We start from the raw sequence: 22,057 nt of genomic DNA on the forward strand, positions 1-22,057 counted from the left end.
GCCTGGACCCATATATTTAAATATTCCATTGAACCTCTTTTGTAACATTTTTTTTTTTTTTTTAAATAATAGCTTTATTTTTAAACTTAATGATAACCAGGAGCTGTTGGGATGGAGAATTAGCCTTGAATAGCAGGAACAGTTCTAGAAGCAATTGTTTGCGATTATTATTATTATATAACAAAAATATTTATGTATGTATGTTCCTGTAAGGTTTCGCCAGTGATTACATTAATTGGCCCCATGATGGTGGCTCAACGGGCAGAGGAAGGCAGATTAAGTATTCTGGGGAAGGAAGCTGTCAATCAAAGTGAACCTTTATAAATGGCAGCAGAGCTCGTTGTGCCGATGCAGTAGATGAAGCCATCCCTGAGACGGGAGCTCCTCTTTGGCCTCATGGACTGCTTATGACTGAACCCAGCACACTGTATTTCAACTCTGCTTCAAATTACTTTTTCATTTGCTTATTTTTTTTTTCATTTTAATTCAATATTTAACTTTTCGGAGATGGATAAATTGGGAGGTGTAAATGTCAGTACTGGAAACAGCTCTGTCGACAGGGAGTCCTTTTTCCAATGGGGGGCCTATCATCATCTGGATTCCCAGGAACTCAGAGTGCTCATTCCGGTGATTTTAGGGGTCATTTGTGTCCTGGGTTTTGCTGGAAACGTCACAGCCATGGTGGTTCTTCTCTCCAATGCCCGCAGGAGCAAACTCTCTCTCATCAACTCTCTGATCCTCAACCTGACCTTCGCTGATGGTCTGGTGTTGGCATTCACTGTCCCCTTCAAGGCTACCACGTTCTCTCGGGCCAGCTGGACACTGGGCTGGTTTGTGTGCAAGAGCTGTGACTGGTTCCTACACTCCTGCATGGTGGCTAAGAGTTTTACGATCGCCATAATGGCCAAAGCTTGCTACAGGTACGTGAGCAACCCCACGAAGCAGGTGAGCATCCATTACAAAACGGTCATGGTCATCCTGCTGTTTGCCTGGCTCCTGGCTTGTGTGCTCCCTATCCCGCACTGGCTGTTCGCCACACTTCGTATGGAGGGTGATGTACTGGTGTGTGTCCAGGTTGTGCCACCCAGCGCTCATAATTTCATGTCTGTGTACGCTAAGGCGTACCCTTTGGTGGCTTACTGTGGTCCGCTCAGCTTCGCACTCCTCTACTTTTGGAGGGCATATGGCAGGTGTCAGCGGAGAGGTAGCAAGACCCAGAATCTGAGGACTCAGTTGCGCTCGCGGAAGCTGACCCTCATGCTGCTCAGCTTGACCATCACTATGGCGACCATGTGGCTGCCCCAGTGGGTGTACTGGGTTTGGACGCACCACATCATGGAGAATGAGGGTCCTATGCCACCCTTGCTCCTCTCCCTGTCATCCCAGCTGCTCATGTTCTCCATCTCACTAGTGAACCCACTCGTCACCCTCTCCCTGTCAGAGGAGTTCCGTGAGAGCTACAAGGACCTGTGGAGGCGGCTCACCCTACGTAAGCCTCTGCCCAAGCCCAAGCAAGGTCCGCACACACCCACAGCCCAGAAGTCGCCCAGCCCCAGACCCGAGACTGCAGGTCACCCTCCAGTCCACTGGGCAGCACATAGTGAGGAGTCGACGACGGACAGAGCCCCGGAACCAAGTGCTCCTGTCGCAGAGAGTCCCACCAACAAAGATGGCAATGTGCTGCCTGATGTGGAGCAGTTCTGGCATGAGCGTGAAACAGGTTCACTGACGGAGGTGAATGACCCAGTGCCCTGGGAGCACCAGGACTTGAATGAGGTGAAAAAATAGATGGAGAATCATGGCTTGCATCGAGGTGTGCAGTCAGCATCTTTCTCTCTGGCTTTCGCTAACAAATTTGAACAAAGGCAGCAGGAACAACAAAGTAACCTCATAAAGATGTGGGTCAACTAGGCCTTCACGTCTGCTTGCTGGGAATGTTGTTCTCTAGCTGTTCTTGTTAAATGTAAAAATTAACGTGAAAACCGTCATTTGTGGGTTGTTTCATTGTGGTGAATGTAGCTTTTATTTCAAGCCTTCCTAAGACTTGATATATTAACCAAAAGATTTGTTCAACATACAACTTGTGTTTTAGATGCAACTTGGAAAGTGACCAAGTATGATTATTGTAAATATAAAAAATTAACCAGCTGCTACACTCAATATTAAAGTTCATTGTAAATATTAATTTGCGAGTTATGAAATGTAACAGTAGTAGTTTGTTGTAAACATTTGAGAATTTGTAATAGTGGGGCATACAATGTCAAAACTATGGCTTTGTTTGCAATAAAGTGGAGAATTAACATGCTTATTGACGTTTACTTATTTAATTAGGCTTTAGTAAACCCTACATAAACTTTTAACCATTTCCAGAACTCAGTGCATGCCACTGTAGTAAAAAAATAAGCATTGTATCCACCAATGTTGAATGGTCTCCTTTACAAGGAAAATGTTTTTTTTTAAATGAAGGTCCTACACATATATAAAAAATGGGAGGCTGCTTTATTCTGGTAAACTCGTACAGAAACAGAGCAACAACAAAATTAAATTCAACTTTTAGAAACATTTAAACATTCAAACCATACTGTATCATTACAATGAATTTTGTCAAAACAGCCACTACTATTATCAACCATCTCCACTCCGTGAGTAAGTATATATACACATGTATGTGTATACACATACATAAAAAACAAACTAGAAAAATCTTACAGGTTGGTGAACCGTCACTAAATCCACCATTGTGGATAACATACCCTTATCTATCACTGTCTGCCTGAACTTCATAGATCTTCGGTCGCATCACTTGTGGACTACGATGATGTTATGTGAATGCTGGGATATTCCATGTCATGACAACATTTGCTAATACTGTGCAGTCACAGGTCTGCAGGACGGCTCATGCAGCGGCCCTCTGAAGGCTGGAGACATGGGAGGACGGCTCACTTAGTTGAACGGCGGGTGGGCTCTGAGGCAGTGGGGGGCGGGGGTGGGCCCCTGCGATCCAGATCCTCGATGTAGGACATGATCAGCTTTCGGCGCTCCTCAGGAACACAGTCTAGCACTAGGTACCGCTTGTCATTCTGGAGGATTTTCTCAATGTCTTTAAGGTGCTGGTCTGATTCCTGTATCAACTTCCGGGACCTGGTGGTACACCATTGTTCAAGTTGCAGAAGATGGAAAAGGGAGCAGGGGGTGCATAATTTGCCATTAAATAAACATTACTCAGTATCACACACAAAAATTAGCCATCTCACAGATAACAGAACAGCCATTGTTAGCTTCCAGCAATTCACCACTATGGCAATTGTGATGAAAAGGGGAGGTATGGGGGCAAAATACTCAAATATTGGTGCTCCACAGAAACAAATATCAGTTTGTGAAATTCTGGCAGTCTTTGTTCAGTTTCTACCAAGTTAATGACATGCTCAAATGTCTGCAAAGTTAAAGAGTTGAATCTGCTCACTGACTCAAGTGCATGTGTGGCACTGCAATGGATGCTCACCTGTACGTGATGAATTTTGTCTCCTTTAGGAGTGTTCTGAAGTCCGCTTTGGCTGTGATGTACTTGTCTTTGATATAATCTTCAAATTCTCTCTGCTTTTTCTGTAACAGACCAAAGTCAACTAGTTGGGTGAAAAGAAGCATAGCAATGTTCAAAAAATCTGGATGTTATAGTCCACCCCTCCAAAAAAAAAAAAAAAATGTATCTTACCCGATCACTACTAGAGAACTTTATGCAGCGAGGATCCTCTTTGATGATTTTCTTAACTTCCTTCCATGTGGTTGTTAATGTTATCTGGAGCAGATTAATAATATTATAGTCAATACCCAAACCTAGAACCCCAAGACATACAACAGAAGCAATACCGTAATTCTCCAAGGGCCTTCGTGACTAAGTTCAGTACTAAGCAAAACCAAACAAGAAAAATCAGTGCTGCAACGGCATTCATTCAAAAGAAAAATTTCACAATTAATGTTATGACCATGCAGATGCATGATTAGTTCCTTGGCAAACTTCTTACTTCATTGGTCAGATCATTTGTGTTTTGACATCTTGTTGGTATCTACAGATCAGAACTACAGATAATGAGAGCATTGAAGATCAGGTTTCTGACCGATGTGGTTTCATCAAGTAGTTGTCGGAAGTGTTCCTTCTTCTTCTTGGTAAGGGCCTCAATGTGCTCATTGAAGAGTTTCTCCTTCTCGTCCCGCTCTAGCAATGAAGTCGACTCCCAGCGATGGTCCTTCCGCAGGTTTCTCCGTGTGTCTGACCACGAAGCATCTGATGATCGCACCTGGCAGGCACACAGGCATGTATGTTAGCAATTATGGGGTCAGAAGCCACAGATGAGATCAAAACAAGGAACACCACATCAATAACTGTAAAATAAAGCAAACTTTCGTTCACACAAAGCAGTGAGGTGATGAGGAACCTACTGTGAGATTTCACTTGGACGAAGAGCCCGTGACTCAGTAGTAAATGAACCATGGATTAGTTCCTATTGTTTGAATTGAGCCCCGAATTAAAAAAAAAAAAAAAAGTGTCCATTCACTAAGGTCCAGTAGGATTATGAGGTGGTTTAGGTGGTGACTTACAACCCCTAACCCTAAACAAAGGGTTAGGGGTTGTAAGTCGGGATGTATTTGGCCTTTGTACCTGAATCAGTGTCAGCTGGCACAAGTCTTACCATGTCTGACATGAGTGCTCTGAAGTGCTGGATGGCCTCCTCTCTCTTGTGCTGCTCTCGTTCCCGGTCAATTTCCTTAGTTTGCTCTGAGCGGGCCTTCTGCACTTCCCGCTCCCTCTCCCGCAAACTGGCCTCGATGCGGGCCTGCCGCTCCAGCTCCTTCTCCTTGTCTGAGTCCAGGTTCTATAAGCATGCAAAGAGGCACCAAGTCATTCCCATGCCAACTGTCCTCTACTCACCAAAACCCCCAATTCTAGTGGTACTAAGTCTACTTAGATGATAACACAGAGCAGGGCTCTTACCTTGGTCAATTTTTCTGCGTACTGTTTGTACAGGTCCTCTCTCATGGCTGAGCTCTCCACTGCTTTGTAGCGGGGATCGCTTTCCAGCTTGTCCTTCACCTTGCTCCACCGCAGTTGTCCATCAATGTGGTGGTCAGACAACAACTCAAAGAAGTCCTGTTTCACCTTTGTTGGGGGTTAAGATGCAAAATGCCATTTTAACATAGGGACTTTTGAAAAGAAGCTTGCCTTAAGACGACTAACTAGACCACAACCATTGTTATAACCTCAAGATTATAACCTTATATTTCTAAGTGAAATGGGTCATAACCTGAAATATTCTTATGACAATGTGAACTAAATTCCTGAACACAGTAAAAATGGTTGAAAACTTAAAAGTAGCAGGTGAATTTTTTTTTGATCTCACAAACTAGGTTAGATAAGAGGACATCCCTGCATTTTTAATGAGTTCATATGTGAAGGTGCATGATAATTGTGCCCTGGAGAATGTCCATACCCTCCCACGTTACTGGAAGACGTGCAAAGCAAGGTTCATATGCAGACTGTCTCCCTGAGGGCCCCTCCCTTGGACCTCCCACCCACTCTTACAATGTCTCTGGCAGGCGACATTTTACAGTCATTAATCTTTGATGGGCGACCTTTCCCTGTGAGAGGCAATCATTCCAGTCACTGGAGATGTTAACCCTCCATGGTAAACCAGAAGTTTGGAAAAAGGTACAAATTTAAAAAACAGGTATGTTTAGACTCACTTTAAACTAATGAAGCCTTGAATGGGACATTAGGGCCTCCCATTTGGAAGCTATTTTAATACCCTATAAGCTCTCCTTGAGTCAGGATGTTTTTAATATCTTCAGAGCCCTCTCATCTCTGAAGTTCTTGATTTGGCTGAACTGTATGTTAGGTAAACAGCTGTGTATTATCTGTACTTCAGTTACCTTAGTGAATGTCTCACCTCCAACAAAAATCCTAACTCTTTTGCATACGAAGCAGCTTTCCCACTTTCGCTTCCCCTTTCCAGCTCTTCAGGAACTCACCTTCTCACCACGGCTCTTAGAATCTTCTTTCTCCTTCTTTCTGAGAGAAGTCATGAACTCCGTGAACATGGCTTCTCGGTCCTTCATTTTCTCTATAGCCTTGAACCTCATGTCCTTGGCATGCTTTGAAGCAAATTCACTGAATGTCATCCTATAAAATGCCACACCAAATCATATTTAGGAAACAGAGCATCACACAACTCTCCCAACATGCCTCTCTGAGGAGCCTTTTTTTCCCCCAGCTCACCTGATATTTAACTTTGCCTCCTCCATCATCTTCTTGAACTCTTCCTTGGCTTGCATGAGCTTGTTTTTTTTTTTCCCTTCTCTCCTCCTCAGCACGAGTCTTGACATACTGGTCGAAGACCTGCAGGAAGCAACCAGTACAAATGATGTCTGAGGAACCGATTCATTAGCTCAGCAGATATCCTCACCCAAAGAGCATTCTTATAATCAACACAATAATTACCACCTACAAGTAAACCACCCACTTGTATTTTTCATGCGTTCTATTGGCCCTGTCAATAGCATTGTGCTTACATGGGACCACCCCCCAAAAAAAAAAAAAAGAAAAAAGAAAAAAAATTGTAAGAAGGTTATCAGGAATCGTCTATTCTGAGTTTTACGCACCTACTCGTGCAATGAACATCGGTGCATAAAGTGGAATGAAACTAAGTTTACTTAAGAATCACATATCTCCAACTCTCTCTCTCCTAAAATAATGCACAAGTTGTATTTCTCAGATGTACACCACTTTAGAGAAAAGCATCTGCTAAATGACTAAATGTAAGTGTATAAATGTAATGGGACATAAATTAGTTTTATTTGCCTCACCAATTTATTCCATTGTCCCTCCAGGTATCCTCAAAGAAAATTACACATTTCTCTTGAAAATCTCAGATGTGTTCAGGAACATTATTTGAAGGTATAAGACAACATTGTTAAATTTTTAATCTGATTAAGGAGGATCTGCAACACAAAATCTTAACGAGTATAGGAAAAGAGCAATGGATTATGAAATGACTCAAATCAAGTTACATTTGAACAGATCTTGTAAAGCCAGTAAAGAGGGGACAGATTGATACAGCATTAATCCCTGCATGCACCGTACCTGCTTCCGCTCCTTGGGGTTAAGCAGAAGGTAGCGTGGGTCAAACACTATTTTATGGAGCTCTTTTTCCCATGTAGAGAAGGCCGAAACCTGGGTGCAAGGTGGGGGGGTGGGGGGGAATGGAAGAGTGTAGGGGGAGAGGTGTATAAAACAAGGCTTAATTAGGCAATTAGAACAAGTTGACAGTGCAGCAGGTGAGCTCCTGCCTTCTCTCGCCTGTGGAGCATGAGTCAAGGTGGCACAGAGGTCTATTTCATCACCAGACCCATCATCTGTAATGAATGACACGCAACAGGGGGTGGACCCAAGCTTTTCACTGCCCATTAATTGGCAAGGAAAGGAATGGGCTAATTAAGAGGAAAGGCACGTTCTGTTCCTCATGCTCCAATTACCCATTTCAAGTAACCTACTGCCGCGCGCCATTTCCTAAGCCAGCAAAGGGTGCCCTTGCCAGGAAAGCCTGGCCTTGATGTTGGGCCCTTTTGATTTCAATAGAAATGCTTTTCATCTCATCTTGGGGACACAGCTTAAAAGGGCAGCAACCTTTCAGCTTTGGGCTCTAGGGGTTTTCTCCCCCCTTTTTCAAGCTGGATATTGAAAACATAATAAAATGCCACAGGAACAGTAATGCAATGATACAGGTCTCATGAGGGTGATTTATGCTATAGATCCACAAATAAAGGAGGAAAACAGACATCAACATTAGTGTCAGCATTTTCTGTTCATGTTAAAAAAAAACTTGAGTTAGGAAAAATATATACAATCACTATCACGCCAGATAAGATGCATGAACCTGAAGACACGTCACTAGATCATAAGTTACAATCAAATCTTAATTATTTTGTTCCAATATGCATAGAGTCCAGATATACTTAAGTTTCTATTACATTCATCTCTATTATTAATAGATGTAACTAACTTTGAAATAATGGCTGGCAAAACGTCAGTGTTTTTTTAATTAAAAAATGACATATTCTATTAGTTATGTACTGTGGCAGAGCTACATGCGACTAAATACGTGTAACTACAGATGCTCAACGTTTCAGTGTTTATGAACACTAGAGGGGGTACTTCTGTGGAATTCTTTAAAAAAAAATAAAAAAAAAAAAGGTATGGACTCCAAAAGCATCAGTACATTTGTATCTATAAGTCAAGTTTAAAATCTTCAGAATGTCTATTATATCTACAGTATTAACTAAGAGACTCTGGAGTTATGAAAAGACTTACGTTTACATTTATTCATTTAGCTGATGCTTTTCTCCAAAGCAACTTACAATGTTAAGGTTACAATTATTACAGTTACAAGCATAAAACTATTTACCCATTTATACAGCTGGGAAATGTTACTGAAGCAAGTAGGTCAAGTACCCTGCTCAATGGTACTACAGCATAAGGCTAGGATTGAACCTGCAATCTTTGGGTCCAATGGCAGTAGCTCTAACCATTACACTACCAGCTGTCCCCAGCTGTTGGTACTTCTAGTCCCAACTGTGTTCATAAGTTGAGGAGCCAGTGTATGTTAACATGATGCTTTTGTCCAAGTTAATAATAAAATAACACATTAAATCAACTACTCTGATTGTCCTAAACTTTGTTACACATCTATTTTTTCATTACAATGTTACAGTAATATTACTCAATGTCACTAAGTACAATTATATAATTACAATCAACCAGTCTGTAGGACGCTAATAACACAATGCTTGTTTCAAGACATCTAGGCATAGGCCTTAAAACAAATATGTGCTGAGATTATGTCAGATGTGTACGGCCAAATATAGTTGGTCACCAGCTTATGAACTTTCAAATAGACTTATAGCTGCTACAGACTTTAGTATTTATTTTTTCGTACACGGAGCTACCATACCAATTCAAATTGCGTGCCAAAGTGATGCACTGACAGACAGCGATTTGAATCATAAGTGCTGCCTTAAGTTTCTCAACACTGCTCTAGCTCTGTCTTTTATTATTTATATTGTGTCAGAAATACCCCTGCCAGGCTAGTCAAAAACACATGTGCACAAGTTATAGATGCAGACATGCAATTCTCAAAGCGCAGTAATTTTGTAATTTTAATACTACTGCTTTTGTTGGCACACGTCACACAATTAGTATTACATAGGATGAATGGCAAACCCCTCATCGGGGTCAACAAACTTTAACAAACCAACTCTGGGTCCAAATTAAGTTCATAAGTATGAGACCAACTGTATTTCCTTGTTTTAATAAACGCAGTACATATGAAAACAAAAGGTCAACATCAGTGGGGTCCAAATATACCTGGATTTACAGTGAACTGTTTTTAGAACCAAAAAATTTGCATAAAATCTCCACTATAACAATACAAACAAGACATAACGGCAACAAAGGAAGGAAACTAAAGAGATAAAAGATCAATAGACAAAGGATTTAAAGTGTGGACAGAAAGGGGGAGCAGAGTATACCAAGGAAAGGATAATGAATATAAACTGAAGATTGTACCTTTGTTGGCTTCCATTTAGATTTATGTGTCTAACATTACAGTATTGCAGTTGGATTGAAGTGTTTTACCCCTCTCTCCAGCAGCATGTCCCTGAACTGTTTCATACGCGCCTCCAGGGGCACGACTGCACGCTCTCGGGCGGCCTTGATCTCCGCCTCCATGGCCGCCTCTTTCTCTGTATCTGCCTCTTTCACGTCTTCCTTCCTGCAAAGCACAAGAGCATATCAGGAGCAAGTCTGTGTCAGGTACAGCATGAACAGGGATAGAGGCATTGGACTTGGCATTAGTAGGGGTTCAGGATGAGCTTTTGGGATTTGCTGAGCGATGGAAAGGTTTGTATTGCTTTGAAAAATATTAAGGAGGACACTGGGTAGAGGGTCTACAGCTTCTGTCTGAGGCAGCAGACTTTCTATTCATCTACTGCATCTTCCAATCTACTCATTCAAGACTCCTTTACACTGTTTTTCTACCAGTGTGGTTGCAGCAACCCTTGTCTTAAAGGTGAATGGTTCAGTTGGCTTGGGGTATCTACAAATGTCCACCCAAAATCATGACGTCTCAATAAACCACAATCACAACGCAACTAGAACTTGTGCAGAACCTCTGGATTTCCTCAGTAGGGGTCTATAAGAAGGCTGAGCCGGTGTTACCTTAGAGGCCCTTGCTGGTCTCACCAGTTCTACAGGCGATCCCTGAAAAATACTCCCCTGTGCAACAAGACCACCGTTTGGGGCAGGGAGAGGCAGGCTCTGACAGGAAACACTGATTGATTGGGTATCCTGGACAGCAGGGATTTGCATAACAAAATCACGCCCCATTTCAGGCAAGTATTAAAAACATGTATCGCAGCCTGTGTCAAAATGGTCAATTCATGTTCACAATTTTAAAAATGGTGTAAATGAACAATTCTGTTATGGACTTTTAAAACGTTATACTTTTGTGACATATTACGATTTATTTTTCTTATTTTCCCTTGGATGGACATGATGATATCACGGTGACACACTAAAACATGCTTCCCCCAAGTCAGCACCTGGCGAATCAACCGGTCTGTGTGCTGGAGACACGACGTGGGCACAGGCCTCTGGGGGTACTCACTTTCTCTTCTTAGCCTTAATAGGCTCATCCTCCAGGGCTTCTGCGGCTGCAGCCTCCAGCTCCTCCTTACTTATTCCTGTAAAGACACGAAGCATGGCAATGTATGCAAGCAACCACCATGAAGTTGAACTCCAGAGCTACATCAGTCAGTTTTAAATAAATAAAACCACAACTGAAAACAGACATGCTTTTGTTGCACGGAGGCATCAGTTCCCTCAAGAGCTCAAGACACAGAGAAAACCACAGCACTCGCAAAGACTACACTTATTAACCTGACCCAAAAAGCAATGTTATGACAATTAAATAAATAATAATAGACATTTCAGTTAGTCCAAGATTATTTAATTGCTTAATGTTACAGAGAAAATACTGAGAATGCTCTTTTCTAGGGCGCTATGCTCACCCAGCTTGCGGCTGTCCTCCAAACCCCTCTTATGTGGGGTTCTTGGATGTTCTTGTCCACGTCAGCTCGACCAATCAGCTCCTCGGGTCTGTCCCACATGGAAAGCCGAGTAGTGGGGTTGTAGAAGAACACGCGATCATCCCCTGTCCACACAACGCACCTGAAAGACATGCAAAAAAATGCTCAAAACATAGCTCATGAAGCGTGACTGTATGAGCACACAACAGGGTTCAAAGTGCAAATATATGTGACGTGTGAAGGCAGAGAAGTATTATAAAAATATGAAACAGAACCTCCGTAAGACTAACCTGTGAATGAAATATTTTGTATCTTTATCACACCTATTCTATAAATACCAAGTTTTTTGTGACCGTTTAGTAAAAAAACAACCTTTAGTGTACAAGGTATAACAACTTCTCTTCCAACAATTCAAAATGTAAAGCAACAGAACAGTGATCAACTGCGGAAACATAAGGGGGAGTCAGAAGAAAAACTGCTCAATGATGGCGGAGTGGGATGAGAGTATTTTGGCTGCATGGCCGAGAATGCTGATAAACTAGGCCACAAAAAGAATGACTTGGGGGTTGGCTGCTAACTGACACCCACCAGGGAGTCCCGGGGATGGGTGTTGTGGCCACTGGCTTAGCCTTCTGTGCTGCTCTCTCCTCCTCCGTCATCTCTTCCTCCTTGGGTTCCTGACAAAACAAACACCTTGAACACCAATGCAATGCCATGCAGTACTATTTACATGAGAGAGCCTTTCCCTATGTTGCGAAGATCTGTTCTCGAAAAAAACCCTTGGTAAAGTAAGTTCTTGTTGTTTGAAGGTGTATCTACCATTACTTTAATCGTAAAAGTTTTCAAGCATTCCTGTCCCCAAAACTGGAATCCATTAATAGTAATATAAATTCCAAAATAGACACAATTATTTCAATATTTAATGTTAGTCATAACACAAGGCAGTTCTCCATTAATTATAATACTGTATTGCTCTATCTGTGTTCATTCAGCTAATTTATAGCTATTTAAGTACCGTAAACAAAGCATGGGTATTTTCTGGGTGCTCGGATTGCCTGCCATAGACCAAAGATGTGTTTTGGGTGGACTGTATATTACCCATATGGTGTGTCTGTTCTAAATCACTCTACTGCTGACACCACATGTAAAGCCAAAAAAAGCATATCAAAACCTGTCACCACACAAACCTTATGGGATATGCTAGAACAACCTTGCATTTACAGGAAAATGAAAAAAATCATATACTAATCATCTTCATAAATATATTGTAATAGTTTACAAATATAAAAAAGAACATGAAAATATCAATATAAACACAAATATATATAGATATAAATGCCTTCCCCCATTGTTTCATATTTGTGTGGGTTTCCTCCCACATTCCAATGAAGTCTGTTCCAGGTGAACTAATCTAAATCATCTATAGTGTACATGCATGTGAGTCACTTACATTTCTGTACCTTATAAATGTATGACTGAGGGGATTTTAGTGTCGTGTATCTAGTATTGTAAATCACCTTAGATAAAGGTATCATTTAAATGTCACTTAACACAAAGTTGTTGTTTTAGTGAAAAGCATTGGCTGAATGAATAGTTTTTATTCATATTTTTTAAATGTATAATTTTTAAATTCTGTCCTCATAAATGAAAAGACACACCTCATAAGCCTAATCGGGGCACCCCATCAAACTCCTCATGAAGTCAATTTTCATAACTTAAATGGGCCTCTCTCTGGTATTACTGTATTGTCATCAACAAAACACTCACTTCTTTGATATCTTTGGTGGGCTCTGCTTTGGGTTCCTCATCTTCCATATCCATTAGATCAGTATCTTCAATGGACAATTTGAATTCCTTTGCCTTCTCAGCTTCCTTATCTGATTTGGGGAAACATGGTAAACAAGGGCCACAGAAACTGAGGAACACTAGACTTAATACTATATGTTTTTCTATGTAAAACACTTTTCTTCTTACAGAAATCAACAGGCGAAATTTGTTCCACAATGACACACACCCTTCTCCTTCAGCTCCTCCGGCTTCTCCCAAGTGGACTCCAATGTGCGGTTGTTATAGTAGTAGGTCTTCCCATCAGCTGTCTTGTATTCAGACCACTCTGTGAGTGACAGCGTCCCAGTTAGTGTGGCTGGAGCTGCTGCAATGGCCATCTGCGGATGCATCATGGGAACTAAGGGAGGGGCCATCCCTGGCAGTAAACCTAGGAAAGATCGAACACACAGACACGCGCACACACGCACACACAAAAAAGAGAGTATAAGAATCTAGTATAAGAAAACCTAGTCTTGCACCCCAAATTCCATTGATGGATGTGAGAGGCTCTTGTACTGCTTCAACATGACTATGGCAAAACAGCTTGTATATACATAGAAAGAGCTCAACATGAGATTCAAAGTTATATTAATCAACAACTATAATGAAATCCTAAAACTTGGTGTAGCATTTGTATGTGTTAAGCAGCTCCATAGGGAACACAATTTCCTCTTCCTAATTAACAAACCATGCAAATCTAGTTTACATATAGTATTTTAATATAGTATCTTAATATAGCTCTGACTTAATCACCAAAGAACAGCTACCTTATATTGCTGAGGAGTGGTATCAGACAGTAAAACATGTTACAAACATAAATATAAGTGGCGACGCATATGAGGTCAAAACGATCTTCCGCTTTATACTGCTCGGACTAAAGGTGATCAGTGTTTTCTGACCTCGGAGGATATGTTCATTAGAAGCTTACAAATACCACACAACCTGATGTGCACAGATACCCTGATTTAAAAAAAAAAAAACATAGCTGTGTATGAAAAACCCTTTTAAAGTACAAACAGCAATATTAGGTAGGCGTTCTATTTTAATGGTGATTAGATACACAATGCCTCCAATGGAAGCAATGTTGCATGATTTGCTTGTGTGAGAAATGCCTGAAATAGCACCAAGCAAAGATGAGTGCAATTTTACACTAAGTGGAAGCAAAGAGATGTGGTCCTTACTTTTCTCCAAATGAATGCTTAACAGTACAGAGGCCTGCAACTTGGGCAAAATATGGGGACTACAAAGAACTTAGCTAAATGCTTAATGTCAGAAATGTTTGTTTCGTTTTACTTATAGGTTCTTGTTTTAATCAGTCAGAAAGATTTAAAAAAAATCAGTGGAAATTTTTTAAGGCATTAGAAACACATTAATGCATGCCACAACAAGAAAATGTTAACATGAGTAAAGTCTGACACTAAAATAGGGAGAAACATAGAACAAATAGCACACAAAATATTTATCAGCTCTACTTGAAAAATACTGACAATATCAAACTTAAAAGCAAAAACCTCACTTCTAGTGTAAAACTAAAAATGTGCCACCAAATGCACATTCCAGATCCGCTATTCATAAACCAACCTAATAAACCTACAGAAACCCAACCTGCCATGAAAAACCCAGTGGTCTGTTAAGACTTTAATTTTTGAAATGTTAAAGATTTTCTATCAGGAAAGGACTACCTATAAAACTCTACCTTTGAATATGTTTGTGTTTTTAGTGAACACAAATAGAAAACATGACTGATTAACTCAATGAGCCAATCCTACAGATAAGGTCATGAGGCTGGTGGATGAAAGGGGTTAATGACTGTGTCCTACCATTAATACTAAACAAGGTTAACTCTGGGTAAACCAGCTAGTCCAAATACACTACCCTGCCAACGAATGATAATAATAATGGTAGTGGACTACATTTTACAGCCAACCACCCCAATAAAAATTATATACCAGTCATCCAAGTTTGTAACAATATTAAAATAAGTGGTGCCACAAAAAAAAAAAAGAAAAAAAAAAAAAACACTGCTATTTAATGAAAAAAAAAAACTTGGGCTACAACAGATCTGAGCTAAAAAAAAAAAAAAAAAAAAAAAAAAAAAAAACCTTCAGAGCAATAGCCCCCAATGATTATTTGTAAGTATGTAGGGCAAATACAATAGAAAAAGCATACTTTCACAACATTCACTAACATGCCAACTAACAGAAATACTGGACTGGAGATTGTGGAAAGAATTACCGTTTTTGTTGGGAGCGATTGTCTTTATATACGGACAGCTGACTATCTGCATCATTGCTACACCTGCAAGAACGGACAAGCAAGCATATTGGATACAGAAAAAACCGTCAGCTGCTAAGACAGGTCATATAACACCTACTGTGGAGGGGGACCTATTCACCTGGCGTCCAGGTAAAAGCAATGCTCCTTTGCATCAAGTAAACAAAGGCACCAGAAACTCACATCTCTGACACTTTTAGGCTACTGTCCACAGCTGTTACATTCATAAAAGGATGGAGAATGGATTTTATCCCACCGGTTGAGATTTGAATGAATGAATTTTGAAAAAGTATTAATACAAAATATATATGGAAAATAAAAAAAAAAGACCTGACTTTCAAATAAAGAGCTAGTTGCACATCATGCCACTACTTTTGTTACCAGACTAACAAATAACACATCCTATGGAGCATGGGATGACGATGACGCAGTAAGGTAAGACTGTCCCCTACTGGTCACTATGTTTTATCACTACAAACAGCAGTAAAAACATTACTGAGATCTTCCAGAATCTCAAAAAATGTTTATCTAATGCAACTTAAAAATGCTTACTTTGTATTTTTTTTTTTTTTAACTGTCTTGACATAAATATGGTGAGAACTGAATAAATTCATGATTATATAATAATAAAGAATATTCTGAAGAAACATACAGGCAGAAAAAATATATATGGACCTCCAAAAAAGTATTATAATTAATGTGACTAAAAGACAATATGGAACATTATTTTCAAATTAACCTCCACTTGACTGCATGTAAACTCTGTATCAGGAGAACAAGAGTGTGCTATTATGTCATGTACCAAGTTTTCCTGGTTAGCGGCCACCATGTTAATTTAAATTTAAAAAAAAAAAAAAAAACAAACACCTGCGCCTGCCACAAGTAACTACTAGCATTCAGACATAACTGCCAATGTGTAACCATGACATGCCCTGCTCTATCTAATGAGGATACGAAACATGAATATTAGCAGCACCCACCAAAGATGACAACAAGGGAAAATAAAATGCATGAAAAAAACAAACTAGAAAATTGCCAAGATGATGACCAATGCAGTGACCTCTAGTGTAGGTGGAGTGGAGTTTAAGGACATATGAGGTGGAGTCAAGAGTTGACCTACCAGGCAGTGGTATGGGCATCCCAGGCAGAGGCACTCGGAAGGGTGGCACCATGACAGGGGGGAAGGCTGGGATGGCGGCAGCTGGCTGTGGCACCGCATGGGCCAGAGTGGCTGGGAGACTCTGGGCCAGTGGCTGGGGTACAGTCTGAACAGACACAGCCTGAACAGGCGCTGCCGTGGCACTGGCCGCAGGGACACTAACAGTGACCACTGAGGCAACCCCTGCATTTGAGGGCGATGACACCACGGGAGTCACTTCCACAACAGGTGTAGGGACTGCAATACAACACCAGTCCGAAAAAACACACTGTCACAGATTAGCATGCATAACTTGCATGAATTACACACAAGTCACAAGCATACAAAAAAAAAAGTCAAAACCTGTACACAGTTGCATTTTGTTCATTTAACTGACTTTCTTATGCAGTGTTAAATGCAACTTTATATAGCACCTTACCCAAAAAGGTCACTTCAAAGCACTTATACGTATCAATTGCAAAAGCCAACAGTCATGCACTAGATGCAGCTGCAAATCAGAAAAACTGGTTAGTAACTAATTAGTTAGAAATCTCAAGCTGATGTGTTCAAGAACAGTAATTAAAGCTACAGGTCACTGTTAGAGAAAAGCTATTGCACTCTGCACCCTGCTTCTCCCACATGTATCAGAAAACGAATGGGGCCTGTGGCTGTACGGTGAAAGACTGTGGACCAGCACCACAGAACTCACCAGAAATGGGCTGGGACACAGCTGGGGTTAGGGTGGTGCCAGCAGAAGGGCTGGAGCTGAGACCTGGAGATGGTGCCTGAGTGGACACGGGGGCTGCTGTGCTGGCTGCCGGGAGACTGGCTGAAGAAGCTGCAGCCACTGCAGCTGCTGCCTGGGACATCATCAGAGGGTTGAGCTCTGACTGCTGGATGACCTTCACCCCTTCCGGTTTGCTCCATGATGACTCCCGAGTGCGAGCATTGTAGTAGTAGACCTGGAAGGTAGGTGTTATGGATAGTATGGTGTTATTAATGACCGCAGACTTGCCAACTACAGGTTGTTCACTTGAAATTTTAAAGAAGCAAGATAAATTCAGTGTTCAACACTTCAAACAAATGAAGTCCTCAGACAACATTAATGATATGTGAAACCAACACTGAGACCATGAAATTTTAATTCAATTTAAATCTAAATTTTGAATGAAAATTAAACCTGAGTGCAAAAACAGCATATTTTCTTTTATTACTCAATATGGAGGAACAAAACAATAAAATAACTAGGGGATTCAATACCTTTCCTTCTGGTGTTTTATTCTCTACCCAGATCTCCTCTGTTGGTGGAAGTGTTGGGGCACCAGGTGTGGGCACAGGGGGCATTCCAGGAGGGAACATCATTCCTGGTGGAGGAGGCATGTTGCCCATTGGTGGAGGCATAAATGGAGGTCTCTGGGGATGAAGAGAATAAACAACCATATTCTGTCGGTAAACCAGTGTTTCAGATTGACATGCGCTGCACAATTACATTTATGGATTTACCAGATGCTTTTCTGAAAAGCAACATGTAGTCCAGAATAAACAAACATACATGGTTCAACAATAGTTAGCTTAGTTACATACACGTAAGTACTAAAGCATGGCTTGTTTGTTTGATAGTGCTGTTGTCATACCACACAAATTCAGAAAGCAACAAAGAAGACATGTATGAAAACACAGCAGTACAAGTAAGTATGCCTCACCTGTTTTAGAATTACTTTCAAATGGCTCAACGTGATGGATTTGTGACTTCTTGATCAAGACCTTAAAGTCCCTGAATACCTCAAATGACTTAGTGTTTCAGAAACATGCTTGAATGGTGGACACTCAGACATGCAGGCTGAAGCACTTGTGCACCCAGCATATTAAGACCCAAAACTAAGTTTTTACAGATGGACCAGCACACCTGTAAAAAGCTAATCTGAAAACTAACGGCTGCACCATGCTTCATAGCAGAAAATAGACACAAATTTTTAATCAGGAAAACCTGAAACAGAGGATACTTATGAACCTGTGAAGTTTTACCCCATACCTGCAAATGCGGTGGTCCCAGCGGTGGAGGCATACCCCCGGGTGGAGGTATGGGAGGCATGCTGGGATCAAAAGGTGGGCGTGCGAAAGGTGGGCGTGGAGGAGGTGGCGGGCCCCTCATCATAGCAAAGGGAGGAGGGGGAGGTCTCAGCAGGGGCGGAGGACCCCGCATCACCGTGGCAGGCGGTGGCGCCGGACCACGGAAGCGCAGAGCTTGCTGCTGCGCCATCCTGGAGGAAACGGTTCACGGTGAGACAAAAAAAAAGGCACGCGGAAAATTAAACCGAATCAGTTGACGGCATACAAATTTGATCATCGTACAAAGGCACCAGGCTCAAGCAACGTGAGCCTACATTGACAAACATAAAGGAAACTTGCACTGTTAGAGACTTCTACAGTATTGTGCCAAAACACACTGCTGCATCAAGTCATGTTTCTATTTCTGACAAGAACTCACGCATCATGCGACTGAGTGAACTGGCTGATGCTGCTGAAACGCAGCAGGTGAACTTGTGTTCTGGTTTTCCTTGGTTTGTGGGCAGAAACTTTGAAAGTGATGCAGTTGTTAGAGCCGTCTGATTATTTATTAGAACGTTTGCGGACCTTGCAACGTGAAGGTCTGAAACGCACTCCTGCCGTAGTACCCCTGCGCAAGATATTCTCCCTGAACTGAGACAGCGAGAATACCTAGTTACGAATGAGAAAATCACGGTGAAGTTGTTCATCTAATACTGCAAGTCTCTGGTCAAATGAGCCAGATGTAGGAAATTAAACACTCCCCAACTGATGAAGCTGTATGAGAAAACCAGCACTGCAGCCAAAGAGTGAGGCTCAAACTGACTCGACCACCAGACTAGATGATCTAGACTAGTAGACAACTTCTCAGTGAGTCGAACATGTGCCTGCGAGGAATTTTATTAACCCCAAAAACAGCTTGTCATCTCCTAGTGGTTTAAAACAAATTTAAATAAGGCCAGATCTGAGACTACAACTTGAAACCGCTAACGCAAGTGTTGTTTGGGCCTACCCAGCCTGCCATCGTCGAGAGTGGACGGATGGACCCGGGCCAGGGTGTTTGGACCTGAATTCTCTCTCTCTCTCCCTGTGTGTGTGTGTGTGTGTGTGTGTGCGAGAGAGAGAGAGAGAGAGAGAGAGAGAGAGTCAGACGACGCGCGCGTGCCTCGCTGCGCTTGCATTGATTCATTCAGCTCTCTCTCTGTACAGTACAGCTACTGTATCTCTCTCTGCAACTCCTCTGCGCTTCGAAACTCCACTAATTCCGAATTCAATTAGCAGCATTCAATCAAGATCCAGGCGAAATAAAACCGGGGGAGTTTTCACATAACACCCACTAAACCACACGCCACGCCGCCTCGTTGTGCTAACCAGCGTTAGCAACCGGCACAATTTCAGCCCAGAAGGCCCGCACACAGCTCGCTGAAGCACGCAAGGCTTTTATTAGGTCAATAGCCGAAAACAAAATCCTGTATAAATTTATCGGTACTACAGCGCTAAGTTCATTTATACGTCTTGTTTTGCCTAACCTGCTCTCGTCGAAGCCGATGCCGTCTGTCTCTACGTGCTCCGCCATTACAGGAAAACAGAGCACTTGTGGGACCGATCTTCCTGCAAACCTTTTGGCACCGCCCATACGATATTCTATTGGGTTATTTTCTCATCAATCCCATGCGTTACGTCTTTTAGGAATTTCATACGCTGAGATTCTTGTCAATCAAGGAACGAACGGTGTTCCGGTCGGAAACCGGAAACTGCGGCAGTATACGGACATGTGAGCCCATAAGAGGTAAATAAACATTCTGTAGCGTACGCTTTGCAGTCGGTCTGTACGTAATTTATGTACAATATTTACCACATGTTTATAAACAAAAACAGGAAGCATTTTTTATTATTTTAATTTTTTTCCATGGACGTCGTTAGTTTATTATGTTCTTGAGTTTAGTCCGGCTTTTTTGACTCTTTCCTCGACACGTCAGTCAGTGACGTCCACACACGGCTGATTATAGTTTTATACCAGCCGCTAGTAGCCTAGTAGTTCAGGACTGAGATGATCACGAAATGATCAATAAAGATGGAGACTTGGCAGCTTTTAAATACCTTTATTCCCCGATACTCCTGCTTGTGCTATCATCATCATGTCAAGGTACTTCGAGCTAGTGATAGCCACAGCCCTTCAAAACCAGAATAAAATATAAGCTTTACGCATTGTATTTCAAATAACAATTAATTATATTGTGTAGAAATCGTCTAGTAGTAATATAAATAATGTAAGTACATTTACATTTAATCATTTAGCAGACGCTTTTGTCCAAAGCGACTTACATCTCAGCAAAAGTACAATTTATGCATTACTTTGAGAGAAGGAGACATAGCTGCAGACATGAAGGTCTCAAGCAAACCTAGTTTGTTCCCTACCACTTGCTACACCGAGGTTCATCGTTGAGGTAGGTGCATAAGACACAGGATAGACAAATTCTGATACCCACACCAACCAAGTTTTTTTCTTTATTATTAAATATTATAAGATACACAAATGAGCAGTACAATACCAGAGTAATGGCTGAATAAAGGTTGTATCAGGGGATGCTCATGAAGTTACGATGCGTGAACAATTACACCATAAATGAGCTGGAGAGATCCTGGGCGAAGTCATTCTGGAAAAGGTGAGTTTTCAGACCCTTGAATGTAGACAGAGTTTCCGCAGTTCTGAGTGACGGGGGAAGGCCATTCCACCACAACGGAGCCAGAACCGAGAACCTCCGAGCTTTACCTTTCGTGCGCGGGACCACCGAGCGAGCAGAAGTAGATGAGCGAAGATGAGCGGTCTGGCTGAGGTGTAGCGGTTGATCAAGACCTGTAAATAGCCGGGAGCAGTTCTATTGATGCATTTATAGGCAATAACCAGGGTCTTAAATTTGATTCGGGCAGCTATAGGAAGCCAGTGCAGAGAAACGAGAAGAGGAGATACATGGGAGCGCTTTGGCAAATCAAGCACAACTTGTGCAGCAGCATTCTCTAGAAGCTGCAGAGGTTTGATGGCATTGGTTGGCAGGAAGGCCATGCAGAAGAGAGTTGCAGTAGTCCAGACGGGAAGTCACCATGGCCTGGACAAGTAATGTATGTAAATGTTAAATAAGTGAAGGAGAAATGTAGTGAAAGGCAGTTTATTAAAATTATATATATTGTAGCACGCCGGGGTGGTGCCAGGGATGGGCCAACAGCAGCTGAACTTAAATCAATGCCCCTATTTCTTTCCCCTGCCTGGCCAGTGAGAGAGAGAAAGAGCGACTGAGAAGCCGATGCCGGAGACGACCCCGAGACGTCGGCAAATCAGGACACGACACCGACCCCGAACACAACCCCCCCTTCCGAGTGCTCCCCACGACCTACCAGCTCCCTGTGCCCCCGTTTCCCCCCTGTCCCCTGTCTGTTGACCCACACTGCTTTGAATAAACCCCCCCTCTCTCGCAACCCTCCTAACTGTGCTGGCGCTTCTTCCTTACACATATATATTCTATTAACTACAATATATAATAATGTAAAGGTACTACAGCAAGAAGAGGACTTTGAACCAGTGTAATAATTATAGTTGTTACAACTACTCAAAATGCAACCTTTGTCTAAGGTTACTTA

General features: G+C 41.8%; 2 protein-coding genes across 2 annotated transcripts; one reads left to right on the plus strand and one right to left on the minus strand.

Annotated features, from left to right (window-relative positions):
- The first annotated feature begins 507 nt into the window (after window positions 1-507).
- On the plus strand, window positions 508-1,788 carry gpr151 (G protein-coupled receptor 151). Its single transcript, XM_018756337.1, has one exon. It carries the CDS (start codon window positions 508-510, stop codon window positions 1,786-1,788), a length of 1,281 nt encoding a protein of 426 aa, XP_018611853.1.
- A 692-nt stretch (window positions 1,789-2,480) lies between these two features.
- Window positions 2,481-20,020, minus strand: LOC108936832 (transcription elongation regulator 1-like). The gene is given in 22 exon segments (XM_018756434.2): window positions 2,481-3,141; window positions 3,503-3,603; window positions 3,713-3,796; window positions 4,116-4,295; window positions 4,689-4,871; window positions 4,991-5,155; window positions 6,025-6,175; window positions 6,272-6,342; window positions 6,344-6,391; window positions 7,136-7,225; window positions 9,686-9,821; window positions 10,716-10,791; window positions 11,119-11,160; window positions 11,163-11,278; window positions 11,725-11,813; window positions 12,904-13,013; window positions 13,151-13,351; window positions 16,358-16,633; window positions 17,085-17,337; window positions 17,636-17,788; window positions 18,408-18,636; window positions 19,951-20,020. Coding segments are annotated over 22 exon segments (3,003 nt in total). The 5' UTR covers window positions 19,998-20,020; the 3' UTR covers window positions 2,481-2,939.
- Window positions 20,021-22,057: the final 2,037 nt, after the last annotated feature.

This window comes from Scleropages formosus, chromosome 13 (assembly GCF_900964775.1).
Source record: "Scleropages formosus chromosome 13, fSclFor1.1, whole genome shotgun sequence".
Taxonomy (NCBI): domain Eukaryota; kingdom Metazoa; phylum Chordata; class Actinopteri; order Osteoglossiformes; family Osteoglossidae; genus Scleropages; species Scleropages formosus.

What these genes read in the sequence shown, in the direction of transcription:
- gpr151 (XM_018756337.1), top strand. Translation starts at nt 508, where the DNA reads ATGGATAAATTGGGAGGTGTAAATGTCAGTACTGGAAACAGCTCTGTC.